This window comes from Protopterus annectens, chromosome 12.part0 (assembly GCF_019279795.1).
Source record: "Protopterus annectens isolate FY-2018-M chromosome 12.part0, PAN1.0, whole genome shotgun sequence".
NCBI lineage: Eukaryota > Metazoa > Chordata > Ceratodontiformes > Protopteridae > Protopterus > Protopterus annectens.
The window spans coordinates 1,149,309,981-1,149,325,429 of record NC_056746.1 but is presented as its reverse complement, the minus strand read 5'-3'; the positions used below and the strand labels follow the sequence as shown (position 1 = coordinate 1,149,325,429).

General features: G+C 36.3%; 1 protein-coding gene across 1 annotated transcript in view; it reads left to right on the top strand.

Annotated features, from left to right (window-relative positions):
* The window catches only part of LOC122817039 (myosin-7-like), a 206,537-nt gene that overhangs the window by 161,552 nt on the left and 29,536 nt on the right, over positions 1 to 15,449 (top strand). The window contains exons 35-38 of the mRNA XM_044090174.1: positions 21 to 136; positions 7,507 to 7,699; positions 10,709 to 10,912; positions 12,620 to 12,745. Coding sequence (XP_043946109.1) covers positions 21 to 136; positions 7,507 to 7,699; positions 10,709 to 10,912; positions 12,620 to 12,745 — 639 coding nt within the window. The remainder of the gene's footprint in view (positions 1 to 20; positions 137 to 7,506; positions 7,700 to 10,708; positions 10,913 to 12,619; positions 12,746 to 15,449) is intronic.

The following is a 15,449-nucleotide window of genomic DNA, read 5'->3' as shown; positions in this document are numbered from 1 at the left end:
TTGTTTGCTTTCATTACTAGGGTGCTTTAGAACATGAAGAGACCAAAACACTTCGGATTCAACTAGAACTGTCACAGGTCAAAGCAGACATTGACAGGAAAATAGCAGAAAAAGATGAAGAAATTGAAAATCTAAGGTAACATCCATGCCAGTAAATAAGTACCTTAATGTAGTAAATATAAGTTGAAGTTGTGCCTAATCTGAATATATCCTCTATTTATACTGAGTTTGTTACCTAGAAAGGAACTGTTTCTGTACTAGATGTTATAGACCAGCATGATGTACTTAATTGCAGCTAGAACATGATGCATTTGTTTGGCCTTAGATTGTGTAATTCAAATAGTTCCATTTGTAGAACATAAGTTTGTAACAGTAGTGTCTTCCGTATTACTTTTAAGATGACACTGCAACATTTCAAATCTATGTTACATGGAAATTATGTTGGGGTCAAATACTGCAGGCCCAGACTACGGTGGCCCACTCAGTCAAGTGCCTTTTACAGTAATAATATGGAAATATGGGAGGTGGGCTTGTGTTTGACACATTAATGATCATCTCCGTAAGTCTACATTTGTGCATAGTCTGCAACTGCCAGTTATGGCTATATATTAAGGTCAAAATACACAGTGCAGAGGGAAACAGATCTAAATGGTAACCACTTCAAACTCCAAGGCTCATTATTGCAGGTCTCAGAATGGTGAGACTGACTGACTGAAAATGGGAACTTATATATAGTAAGTCAACTGCACTAATATATTTATGTTAATCTGCTGCAGACTCAGGAATCCCTACTGCAAACCTCAAAATGTAATTTTCGCTGTGTTTTAATCATGACTTGCTGTTTCTGTATTAATGTGATTTATGGCTATATATATATATATATATATAGATATATATATAGATATATATCTAGCTTATATATATATATATATATATATATATATACACATATATATATATATATATATGTATACACACACACAGATATATATATATATATATATATATATATATATATATATATATATATATATATATATATATATGTGCCTTGTATTTTCATGTGCTAAACTATATTGTTACTTGCTGTGCAGCTTTTCTCCCCGGGCCTCCACTGTAAATGGACCTGTGTCCAGTCGGACTATTCCGGTAAACAAATGTAAAAATAAAATAAATAAATAAAAATAAATAAATAAATTCTGAGATTGCTGTTTCTTGGAATATTCCCATTTTCTGAGTTATGGTGATCTCGGAGTTAGTATATATAAGTTTATGAAATGGGGGTTGCTACCTGCAAAACAAAAACAAAAATTAAAGGAAAAAAGTGAATGCTCACCCTTTGCTGTTCTCTGTTTTTGATCTTTATTTCAGGGCTCGCTATTACAAGTCTTAACATTTCAATAGGGAACCTGTCAAAATATGGGAGCAAAAGCCAAAATAACCCTGACAAGTCTCTTAATTAACAATGGTAATATTACATATAGCAATATCATCACCTCAGTGTGAAATAAAATAACTTCATTTTTAATAATTTTTGCATTGTGTGTCAAATAAATAATAATTCAGTGTCTGTATGTTTTTATAAATCTGAAAATGAAGAAACCATTATAAGGCAAAATGGATGGTATAACTGCAGTGTAATGGCAGCAACAGTCTTCTGCTGGGTCTGAGAGAGAGAGAGAGAGAGTTCATCAACAAAGTCAGCAACAACTGGAGGGGACCCTTCTATGTCTTACTTCAGTCCTGTGTTAGGAAAAGGGATTCCTTGAAGAATGGATTCATGCCTCTCAAGTATCCCTGAGTTTGCTGAATATCCTTGATTTGGGTCTATATTAGAACATCGAAGTTTCAAAACTTCGAATGTTCTAATATCGAACCCTATTCAGCAAAAGCTAAAAATGTCGAAGCAACAGAAAACCAATTTTTTTCCTAGGGAAAGAATTTGGTTGTCCGTTTCTGTTGCTTCAGTATTTTCAACACTGTGGTGGAAAGTTATAGGTCGGGTTCAGGTAAGTGTGCGATTGAGTGCGGGTTAGGTTAGTTAGGGTTAGGGTGCAGGTTAAGTATGTGTGCGATTGTGTGAACGTGAGGGTTAGGGCGGGTTAGGGTGTGGGTTAGGTATGTGTGCGATTATGTGGACATGAGGGTTAGGGCGAGTTAGGTGAGTTAGGGTTAGGGTGCAGGTTAGGTATGTGTGCGATTGTGTGAACATGAGGGTTAGGGCAGGTTAGGTGAGTTAGGGTTAGGGTGCGGTTCAGGTAAATGTGCGATTGTGTGGACATGAGGGTTAGGGCAGGGTAGGTGAGTTAGGGTTAGGGCACGGGTGAGGTGAGTGTGCGATAGTGATGGACCTTAGGGTTAGGGTCTGGGTTAAGGCAAGTGGATAGTTAGTGGTGTGTGTATAGTTTAGTGTAGGGTTAGGTATGAGATTTTAGGTGTATGTGTGTGGATTGCTGTTTGTTTGGTGTGCTTGCATTGAGTGTATGTGTTTTGGAACAGCAAAGTTTTTCCCTAGGAAAAAATTTGCTGTTCTGTATGTTCAATGTTTTCAGCTTTCGCTGAATAGGGTTCGATATTAGAACATTCAAAGTTTTGAAACTTCGATGTTCTAATATAGACCCCCTTGATTTTGCTCTGAACTTCATACATATAGGATTCACTTCAGAATCTCGAACTTCTGAAATCTCGAAATTCATATGGTCGAGACCATATGATCGACGTTTCAAAAGTTCAAAATTCTGCAACAAATCCAAAAAAAAAAACCAAACAGATAAAACATTTCTGCAGGGGGCAAGTCCTCCTGCACTCTCCACACTCCCACTACTTAAATATATTAACTCCAAGATCGCACTACAGCGAGGAAAAGGGAAATCTCCTGTTCTGTGCTGTATGCAGATCTCCGTTCAGAATTTCGAAATTCTGAAACCTCAATCATATCTCGACCATATGAATTTCGAGATTTCAGAATTTCGAGATTCTGAAGGGAACCCATATATATATATATATATATATATATATATATATATATATATATATATATATATATATTTTTTTTTTATTTTTTTTATTTTATGGTAAATCACTAAAGTTAGCGGCCAACCAATGATGCTAGACATTAGAGTTTCATACTTCTTATTGTTAGAAAATGCAAGTTGATGCAAAATATGCTGTATTATTAACCTTTTAATGAATTAGATAATACATCAGATACTTACTGCTAATACATTGACAATTTCAAATCATGAATTAAATTTGAGTATCAAGGTACAAACCATTTAATTTAATTCATGATACTGGAAAACTATGCAACAAGTCTGTTTCATGTACATAATCCATCTGTTTTTTTTATTAATTCTTTAACAGTATAAACCTTGTAAGAACAACTATCTTTTCTGAGAGCCTGACTTGAAATTCCTGTTTGACTAAATGACTTTCTCAAAGTCACAAAGTTATGCTAACAGAGAGAGAGAGAAAATGAAAATCATACCCAGGACTACAGAGTGAAACTTTCATAACCAATCATAAAACAATCCAACTGAGGAAAGCATCAGAGCATTGATTTTGTTTCCTTGAGTCTGCAAATGATTCCTCTATCTCAAAACACAAATACAATACAATTTTCTTGAATTGAAAAATGGCTTTTGATAATATGTCAGCCTTCCATTATCAAACAGCAGTAACATTAGAATGCATGAGTTGTATTGTTGTAGAAGTGTGGTGTTGGCTTACAGACAAAATCAGTAAATTGTTACAAAAGGTCACACATCTATTTGAGTTCCTGTACAAAGTGAAGCTACATAAGGCTCCATTCTCAGCCTCATTTTATTTATTTTTTAGCAATGATAATGGCATTGCATGACATAGGCTACAAATATGAAGATAACTGAAAAGTAGGAGTCACTATTAACCCTGAGGCCAAAAAATGTCTCTAGCAGCTAGTCAGAGACGACAATAGTGCATACCTATCACTTAGTCTTTCATCTGAGGGGGAGGAAGCTGTAGCTCACCAGCCAAACACCAGTAAAGCTGATGGGAATGCAATATGTAAAGTCATGCTTCCTCTCCGAGGCTCAAAGGAGCCAGCAAGGGCAAAGGAGTGGTTCCAGTGGGGAAAGGGTAGGCCACTTTCCAGGACTGTCAGACTTGCCCACTTTGTACCATTCAACTCTCACCAAGGAAAAGAAGGGTTGTTCAGGATTCTGTGTCAGGAATAAATGGGTGTTATGGCTCTAGACCAGCCATGGAATATCCACCTCCTATGCTCCTGGAACAAATGAGTGTTAGGGCTCTAGACCTGCCCAGGAATGTCCAGCTCCCATGTCCCTGGAACAAATGGGCCAATTGGGGATCTGTAGTGCAGCCATCTGCAAGGTTCTGGGAGAGTGCAAAAAAATCGGGAAAAATTACAGTGTTATTCATTTCTGTTGCTCATTCATTTATTACTCATATAAATAAATTATTGTTTAATGTCAATAAATGCAAAGTTCTACACTTGGGTGGAAGTAACCTTCCTGTTGGGTATTTTGTAAACTATACTTCATACCAGAGGAAGGTAAACAAGAATACTGAAATATTGATGTAACAGGCTAAAATGTTTAAACAATTTATCTCTTAATTACGCGTGCATCATGAGTGACTTGCATTTGAAGTATATGACTACTAGTTACCATGCTGGAAAAAATATGGCCAGGTTTCAACAAGATAGCAAATAACAGTACTTTGTCATATTGTTTTCTTTTAAAATGTAATTTATTTCAGTACCAAAATACATAGCTTTTTTAACATCAGTACCTGTATCTTTTTACCAAACAATGTCAGTAGCCATTCAATGGTAGATTTTTACAAATAATGTTAATACAACTCATGTCCGTAGTTGTATGGAGAGGTAACACTTACAGTCATTTCGTATGAAACTTTCACATGTGACCCTTAAAACTAATGCAGAGGCATTACACTCTACCCTGTAAACATTGACAAATTTGTTTAAAATTGTCCAAAGCATATGCAGAACAGCAGCAAATTATCCCTAGGATTCCGAAAAAGATTTAACACTAGTGGTGACTGACCCACCTATGATTCAGACAGCTATGTTCACAGTGAGAAAGACCCTCATTAACGGCTCATTAGCATGTCTCTGAATCACACACGAGCCAACACTAGCACTGTTGAACCTGATGGTAGTAATGTTCTCCCTAGTGGCCATGCATCCCATTGCCATCCATGCACATTCACATTGCAACACACACACACACACACACACACACACACACACACACACACACACACACACACACACACACACACACACACACACACACTGGGTAACCATCTTTTGACAGTGTTCACTTCTTCCTCCAACAGTAAAAACATATGCAGCTGACTGATTCTTTGAATCACTAAGCAGTATAAATCGGGAGCTGCCTAGTAATTTCTGGGGTCATACGGTTAATTAGCATTAGCTCCTCCCCTAGACATTATCATGCAGCCTTACCCATGAAATTACCCTCCAAACTGAGGCACCTGCTAGTGGAAAACATCAGTGGTAGAGCAGTCTAAGAATTGAAAAGGATTAGCACGAGGGGGGAAATGGTCATGTTAAGACCCCCTCATGGTAAGCCTTTCTGTATCCCATGTTTTGCAAAGCATCCTTTATAATGTTTACATAGATAAGCTAAAAATTTCCAGAATACATATACACACACACACACACACACATATATATATATATATATATATATATATATGTGTGTGTGTTTGTGTGTGTGTGTGTATGTATGTATGTATGTATATATATATATATATATATATATATATATATATATATATATATATATATATATATATGCAGTTTTCATGTGTATCTGACCGCAGTTCCTTTATAGTTCTAATTATAACATGAAAATATAAGGATATCACAAGTATATGATCACCACACACAACCAGCATGCTACCTACAGATGATAATTTAATTCTGGGAAGGAACATAAGCTGTGCTTAAATTGCATGAGCATTCAACATAGTTTATATAATCTTTTCATAATTCCTATTGCACTGTTATGTTGGGAGAATATTTCCCATTTCTGATGTGCTGCTTCAAAATGCATTACTATTTTAATGTATTATTACACCCTGTAGCAGTACACTGTTTAACACCTTCTTTCTTACTGGTACTTCCTGCTCCTTTGCATTTGTGTTCTACCAAGTTGCAGAAAACAGTATGCTGACTGTATGCTTTGTCAGTAAAGAACCTTAATTGTTTGCAGAGGGCTTCAGGCCTACCATATTTCTCAGAGTTAAAAACAGCTGCAGTAATCAAGAGGCTGTTGAATGTTCATTGTTTTTGTAATGAAGTCACAGACTATATGCATCACTTCATTGCAACCCACATTTGAGAAAAAAAGAAAGAGCGTAAAAAAGCATTTTTGCAGAGAGGGCAAGCCCCCTACACTCCTGCACCCCCACCACCACCACCATTTACAAACACCAACTTTGAGAATAGTGCAACAGAGGCCTTCATTGTGAAAACCCCAGTATCATACATTAGTGATAGATGGTACGAGTGTCAGTCATTAATATGGCAATAATAAGCTTAGCAATCAACTCATGAAATCAGTTATGGGTGTTTGGTAATCTACTCATGAAATCAGTTATGGGTGTTTGGTAATCTACTCATGAAATCAGTTATGGGTGTTTGGTAATCTACTCATGAAATCAGTTATGGGTGTTTGGTAATCTATTCATAATATCAGTTATGGATATTTGGTAATCTACTCATGAGATCAGTTAGCATGTTTGGTAATCTATTCATAATATCAGTTATGGATATTTGGTAATCTACTCATGAAATCAGTTATGGGTGTTTGGTAATCTATTCATAATATCAGTTATGGATATTTGGTAATCTACTCATGAAATCAGTTATGGGTGTTTGGTAATCTACTCATGAAATCAGTTATGCATGTTAAGTCTCCTGATTTGGAGAGAACGTCTTAGCCCCTTGTTTTTCAAGAATACCAACCACTCTGCTTTGCAGTCTCATTAATTTTATTAGACTTCTTCCATTTTTTTTAATGTTTGGGATACCTAATCCAAATTGGACTGCTGTTCTTGAAACAATCTTTAACATTTTTATAGGCTTTCAGTGCAGATGCTTTATGCCTCTCAATGCATTTGAGTAAGTAGTCTAAGAATATTAATCCAAACTGAATCATGGTTTATTAGCGATATAAATAATTCTGTAAAGGTTGCTTTATAGTTTGAATTGTGATTTAATATATAGTCAAACAGGTGTAATTCATTAGCTAGAATATATAATGTTCATGGAATAATAATTCTGGTTTCTTCCTTATTGAAGTAAGAATTAATAGTATTTTATATGGGGAAAGTCAGAAGACCTGTGATCATACTGAAATATAGTGTCATGGGTTGGAATACTGATTAGAAAACTATTAAAACATTTTGCTGTCATGGTTTGTAATTGAGTTGGGGAAATGATTATCTTAACAGACGAAACCATCAGCGGGCAATGGAATCCATGCAGGCATCACTCGATGCAGAAGCCAAATCCAGAAATGAAGCTGTTCGGTTAAAAAAGAAAATGGAGGGCGATCTCAATGAAATGGAAATTCAACTGAGCCATGCAAACAGGCAGGCAGCAGAGTCACAGAAAATGGTCCGCCATCTACAGTCACATATAAAGGTCAGCAGTCTTCATATAAATGTTTTCCTATTTGCTTTATAGATATATATATATATATATATATATATATATATATATATATATATATATATATATATATATATTACATTTTCAAACTAGCCTTTATTTTTATTTTGAAATCACCTGCAGTACTTCTTAGAGTATACAGGCAGACATGGAATTCCATCAGTGAAACACGTAAACTAAACAAAAAAATGTCTTCTATCTATCAAGTCATTTCCTTATCAATATAGATGAGGTTTTTATTTTCATTTATACTTGTGAACATTTAGGCATATGCCTTTTTAGTACACTGAGTTTATCTTTAATTCATTCAGGAAATCTGTGCAGGAACAATATGTATGGACAAGTGAGACAGGGATTATCACTGGATGTCTCTAACAGCCACAGCTTAGGAAACAGTTTCATACAGGCTTCAATATTTTGTAAGCAAATAGGCTGATGAATGAATTAAACAATGATTGCAGGCTAGCCTGGTGACTGTATTGCACTGTCTTCTCTGTCTAGCATATCAGTTGCACAAAGAAGAAAGTAGGCCTCTGTATGTAATTACCCATATGTCTTTTTTCATTTTTGCATGTGATTCTGCAGGGATCTTTAGCTCTTACATTATTGGTCAGCAGCTCTGATGTTTACAAGAAACATAAATTGAAACATAAACTTTGTAATGGCACAGGATAGATACTCCAAGCAAATACATCTTGTAATTTCCTTACATTTTAATGTAACCCAGACAACCCCACACTGATATTCTTTTCTGGGTACTTATTGTTTATATTTGTGGCACAGGTTTTTGCAGTAATGTTTTATTCTGTAAAGCATATTGTCATTATAAGCCAGTTTTATTTGAGAATATTGTTCGATGGTTTTGCTGTATTTATTCCTGAGAAGATGATTGTGTAATCACTTCATACATTTTATTCTGATGGTACATTATTATCACATAAAGTAGTTCTACCAGGAAAAGTACACCAGAAATAGTCTTTCCTGCTGTGGTAACATTTTAATAATCAGGCTCTGCCTCAGAGTTGTATGAAAGAACTGAGATACTGACTGAAAACAGAAAAGCTGTTCAGTACGCACAAAAACTGTCAGTGCAGAAAACACTGAAGATGGCAGCTTGGTGTCCAGCTTACATGGCTTCCAATGTTAATTACTGGTAATACTAAATGTTAGCACACCTTTACTCTCAACAACTTCTGTAAATCTGGCTTATTATTTATAGTGCAGATTTCTACTCACTGTGATAACATCATACAATGAAGCATGGTGTTACAAGTCAGATATTACCCAAAAGAATAAAGGTCACTGTAATAAAAAAAAACTTTTGTATGAGTGATAAATCTGAGCAATTATATTTGATTCCTTTCTGTTTCTGCAGTATCCTGCATGTCAGTATTTAGTGTTTGCACTGACTGCATTGAAGAAAATGAATAAAATATTTCCCTTTCTCCTGTCATTATATCACCATAACTATAAAAGGCTACAATACTACTAAGATTAATTCTGAAAAGTTGTGATATTTTATTTAATTTCTTTAATGAGTAAAAAGCAAAAAGTTGTCATGGTGCCTGTAAACAGTCCTATTAATATTCTATACATATCCAATTGTCTTTTAAAAGACCGCTGGCACAGTTTAGCTTTTATTTTTGTCCCATAATGCCTTAGCATTTTGTTTTACTCAGGGTTTGAGATAATACTTTTTCTTAGTTACAAATGTACAGCTGCCATCTTTGCCTTTCCTGTGGAACTGTGCATGCAATGCCACAGAAAGATAATACTGTGAGATGCAAGTCAAATTGGATAAAATCTAACAGGCAGTATTGTTTTATGATACATCTGTCTCATTATTGAAGAAAACAAGGAAATGAATTACAGAAAAACTAGATGTTCCAGGAGAGAACAGTAGTAAGAATCTGAGAATATCTTGCATGCACTAAAGCTAAACGTATCAGTAAATAAATAAATAGCTATTATAAAAGTATTAAACTTGAAGTATGCAGTACTGTGGACAAGCCAGCTAACAGAGATAAGAGCCTTAGAGGCCAAAGTTCTAGTGAATGTGGATAGAGTGATAGGTTCATAGGTTGTTACTGGGCTATTGACCCGAGGGTTTTTACAAGCCTAGCTGTTAAATCCCAATATAATACTAGATGAGAGGTATTGTCTATGCCCAAGATGGGTGGATGTCAGGGTACGAGGAGGCCATAGCAGGGAAACCACCTAATATTAGGATAGCATTATACTTGAGTACTTTGTCTCCTTTCTACCTTGCTCTGGAACCCAAGGAAAGACACTAGGGCTTGGCAGATGGTGGACAGTAAAGGACACCAAAATAAAATAAGTAAACAAAAAGACCCAAGTTAATGTAATACAAGTATAACAGGGGAAACAGGATAAATGATGGAACTATAATCATGGTTTGCATAATTAAACAATAGGAATTTTACAGATATCTTTGACTAGGTGAAATGCAGTAGTGTAAGGAGCAGAATTAATAGCATGAGAAGGAAGAATTAAAAACAGTGCTGTTATTAATCGTGCTTACTGTACTAGTAGATGGGAGCATTTTAGGTAGTGTTACACTGACATGAGTAGGGAGTGTGCATACAGTTATACAGTTAACACCATCATGCTAGGTTCTGCAGGGATGAATTGTCACATGAATGTAATCTTTTCTGACTGTATGACAGATATGCTGCTTATTATGTGTATGTTAGGAATGCATACATAATGTGTCATATTGTTTGGTGTTTTCTGTTTTGTGCTGTTTTTTATTATTTAATTTAATTTATTGTTTGCATTTATGTGTGTCTCCATAGGTTAATTCTAGATAGCATGTGCTTCTTGTTAATGTATGATTACATTTGTTTTACTGTGATTTCTATAGTTTTGTTTATATGTATTGTAATTCTGTGTCACTTTTCTGTGAATCATAAGTAAACCACATAGTACAAATTCATGACTGTAAATCTCTCCTTTTTGCAGGACCTCCAGCTTGAGCTTGATGATAAAATTCGTGAAAGTGATGACTTAAAGGAGCAGGTAGCAGTTATCGAGCGACGCAATAACCTGCTGCTGTCAGAGGTGGAGGAACTTAGATCCACCTTAGAACAAACAGAGAGGGGCAGGAAGCTAGCTGAGCAGGAATTACTGGAAGCAACAGAAAGAGTCAACTTGTTACATTCACAGGTGAGTAAGTGAGCTTAGGGATTTAGAATTTTCCTGCTTATTCACCCAGGAAACCTAGAGAATTCAAGTTTCTGGGACAAGCTTCAAGAACTAGTGTTGTAGTTTAGGAATAAGGAATTCGAACTGTAAAATATGATATTAAAATCAATGATGAAAACCAAAAATCAAAATGAAAATCAATATTAAAACTGTCTTCATGAATTATTCATGAAAATAAATGAAATGGTCTTTACTAATGTGATCTAATGTGTAATACAAATAATTACAAATTATAGCTACATGTACAGTAGTATCTTTTTTTCTTTCTGTAATTATATACTACTGCCATTCCAAAAGAATGAAGTTATTTCATTATGATATTCAGACTTTATTAGTGATATATTTTATACTGAGGGACATTCAAGAATAAGTGCAGAAGATTAAGACTATAAGCCATTAACAAGTTGCTTGCTGTTGTACAGGGTTTGATTCTGTCAGTCATTTGTCTACTGTGTGACCTTGTGCAAGGCTTGTCAGCACTTTTGAGTAGTTGGGGAATTAGACTAGGCTACTGAATGATCTCCTGCACGACATACCTAGTAATTACCTATGGACCTATGAGTATTATAAGTTCACCTACTTTAGGATGTCTGTTGTGAAGGTCTTGTCTAAGAAAAAGTCCATGGATCAGTCCATTTGACCAGTAGACAAATCTGCAGTAATGCAGTTACCAGTAAGTGTAAGTAATGAAAGGAAGACGTGATGTAGATGTTGTAATGATGTTACTACAGTGAAGCTGCACAAGATGTGCATAGAGTAATGTGGGTATATGTGAGCAGCAAAGGGAGGACATGTTGTACATGAGGTAATGCAGCTATGAGTAAATGTGAGCAGTAAAGGGAGGACACACTGTACATGCAGAACTGATGTTACCAGTAAAAGTGGGCAGCAAAGGGAGGACATGCTGTACATGAGGTAATGCAGCTATGAGTAAATGTGAGCAGTAAAGGGAGGACACACTGTACATGCAGAACTGATGTTACCAGTAAAAGTGGGCAGCAAAGGGAAGACATGTTGTACATGAGGTAATGCAGATATGAGTAAATGTGAGCAGTAAAGGGAGGACACACTGTATACGCAGAACTGATGTTACCAGTAAAAGTGGGCAGCAAAGGGAGGACATGCTGTACATGAGGTAATGCAGCTATGAGTAAATGTGAGCAGTAAAGGGAGGACACACTGTACATGCAGAACTGATGTTACCAGTAAAAGTGGGCAGCAAAGGGAAGACATGTTGTACATGAGGTAATGCAGCTATGAGTAAATGTGAGCAGTAAAGGGAAGACACACTGTACACGCAGAACTGATGTTACCAGTAAAAGTGGGCAGCAAAGGGAAGACATGTTGTACATGCAAAACTGATGTTACCAGTAAAAGTGGACAGCAAAGGGGGGGCATGGTGTGAGTAGATTAAAGTCATTACTAGTAAATGTAAGCACTGAAGAGAGGAAATGACTTGTATGCAATGATGGAATCTGCCATAAAAAGCATTGCTAGTTTACGCTGCAGTAGTTTTACAGACAAAACCTATAGTACAGTCACTGCAGGTCATACCTAACGCATTAAAAAAAGGAACCAGTCATTGGGAAGAGTCACAACAAGCACTTACAGTCTAGAAATTCATAATGATCCACACTGATGATTTTTTTTCCTGCCTTTATATCTTAGAATACAAGTCTTATCAATCAGAAGAAGAAACTGGAATCTGACCTTGGGCAAATGAGTAGTGAAGTTGAAGAAGCATTACAGGAATGTCGAAATGCTGAAGAAAAGGCCAAGAAAGCCATCACTGATGTAAGTAAAACTTCAAGAAGAGAAAACCCAAAAAGCTTCTGAAAAGGGAAATGCACAAGTTAATGATGTGAGCTGTGTTTAGACATTTAAAGTGGTACCATTTGAATTTTGAGAAGAAAATGGCCTTCTCATTTTAAAGCTAGGTTTTTTTCATTACTCAGCTCTATTCTCTCTTACTCTATTCAAAGTGCTCTGACATTCATCTCCTGTGGATCACTTTCTGGTTTATGCCGACTATCTCTTGGTCTAGCTTCTAACTGACTCATTCTCTGTTGTCATTCCCTACCCTTCCCAAGTCTGCACTGCTACATGTGTCCAGTAAAATATTATGAACATAAGCATTGTAACTGATTGGGAGTTAGGCCATTAATGAAACAGGTTCTTACAAAATACAGTGCCAAGGTCACAGACAAAGTTATAACACCAGCACCCTTCAGCAAGTATCTGAAAATGTGAACATGTCTGCACATTGTGGGTTCTAGCATGCTCTTCCCATGAGATGTAAGTTTGTAGCTGCAGTCTGAACACAGTAATTCATGGTCTGCACCTCCAGTGTGATATGAGGATGAACAACAGTGCAGGTGTCTGCAGACCAGCTGTGTAGATAAAAATGAAAACAGCAGTCCGCAGTATCACAACTGTGCCAAAGCACGTCTTCACAGGAAGAAGTCTTGACTTGTATTATTCATTATCATCTGGTGGCTTCTGCTTTGGCATCATGAATTTTGGTATAATCCTAAGCAGTCATCATGATAAGTTCTGGGCACTATTCGTAGGTTCATAGGATGATATAGGCTATTGGGCTTGGCCCAGAGGCCCTTATAAGCCTAGCCAAGAATTTCACCATGTTCCCACAAATAGACACATAGAATGGTCTCCCTGTTCTCTTAAGTAAACATGTATTATGATAAACGGCTACTGTGTTTCAAATAGTTACAGCTGTGCAAACAACAGAAATGTGAGTAACAAGTGTAGCAAAAGTGATATAAATTATGTAGTTAAAGAGGGGAAGGTCCTGTTTGATCAGCATCTGAATCTTGCCTTTAAGTGGTAGCAGTGGTAACATTACAGAACCACTCCTGCACTGTTTATTACAGTCACAGTCACTGGTATGTGAGCAAGGTCAGATGACAGTAATAATGCTAGTTTTTGCAGCTGATGATAAACATTTTATGCATAATTATTTATTTCATTGTTTCCTGTCCTTGCCTTCATTGGCATCATGAGGTTGGCAGTGATCCCAGTATTATGTGTAACACCAAGCTGTGCTAAGAACATGTAATAAGTGAGACTGCCTTACTGCAGGTCAGTAATAAGACCTTGCCCACTAGCAAAACAAAGCCAGATATAAGATGCTTTTTTTTTTTAGGTTTCTGCTTAAGCTGGTAGCAGAGGTAGTATATGAGGAGACCTGTGCCTTTTCCCCTTCAGCTACTGGATTTCTGTGGTGTGCTAATGTGCCTTTATGTTCATACTTGGCATCTTATGGCTTGTTCCTCCTGATATATCTGCTTACTGTATTGGACCCTGCCTTTAGCTAGGTGGTACTATAGTTCCAAAATATGCATCCATCCTAACCTCTTTGGTGTTTTTAGCTGCTTTCAGATAATCTAAATAAATTCTGAAGCAATGTTATCTGACTGCTAAGCAAACGTGCTACCACTGTGCTGCTATATAATCTTGATTTTAAAATGTAATTATTTTAACAGGTTGAAGTAATGATTTTTGGTACATGTTTACTGCCCCCTTCTTCATACATATCAGACAGTGTCTTTCATACTTTGACAGACTGTAGAATAGCTAAACTTTATATGTATGGGACAACATAATTGTTACGCTCCTACAATCATTTGCATGGACATAAGTTTTCTGCATATTCTTCTTTAGTGCTTGTGTTGTTATTTAGGTCAGCAAATGTTCAGAGATTAATTTATTAAAACATAAAATAATACCCAGGGAATGAATGTGAGAGAAACAAGTGAAAGTGACTTGTAATGGACATTGGCTTTCACTAAATGGTCTGCATAACTGTGTGTTACGCAAGCTTCTGAACTTTGCATGTTTGGCTGCTTGGAAAACTTCTTAATGTAGATTTCATTGGTAATCCATTTAGTAAAGGGGGCTGGCACCCCCCTTAACCCACTGCTCCAGTTTAGTTTTAAGAAGGAGGGAGTTAAGGGGGAACAAGCCCCCCATTACTAATAGGTCTGACTTATAGTACATTAACTATCCATAATTCAATACTCTAAAATGATAAACTATTTTAACTGAACTTTTTGACTGTTGAATTTTTTACCATGATTTGTTTCCTCCCAGCCCCCACACTCATTACACGTGACGGGGAAAGGGAAGACATGGAATAAGGAACTTCTGTTCCTTCAGTTTTCCACTTCCAACAACATATCAGCTTCAGCTATAAATGATTTGTTATTGTTTTTGCCCCAGAAATCTAGATACATATTTTATTTTGTTTGTGACAGATAGTTTTGTCTAGGTCACTTTTTTGTGTGTCATGCTTGCTGACCATCTGTACTCCTGTAACTGATTAAACCATTTATTCTACCTTGAACAAAAGCTGATCATAGAAGACTGTCATCCAGGCAGCCATTTAGAGATTTACATGCCTAATTCCCCAGTTTCTCTGTCAGCCTTGATATCTAGATGCCCCACAATACCACCTGTGAATGTGGACTCGTCTGTATGT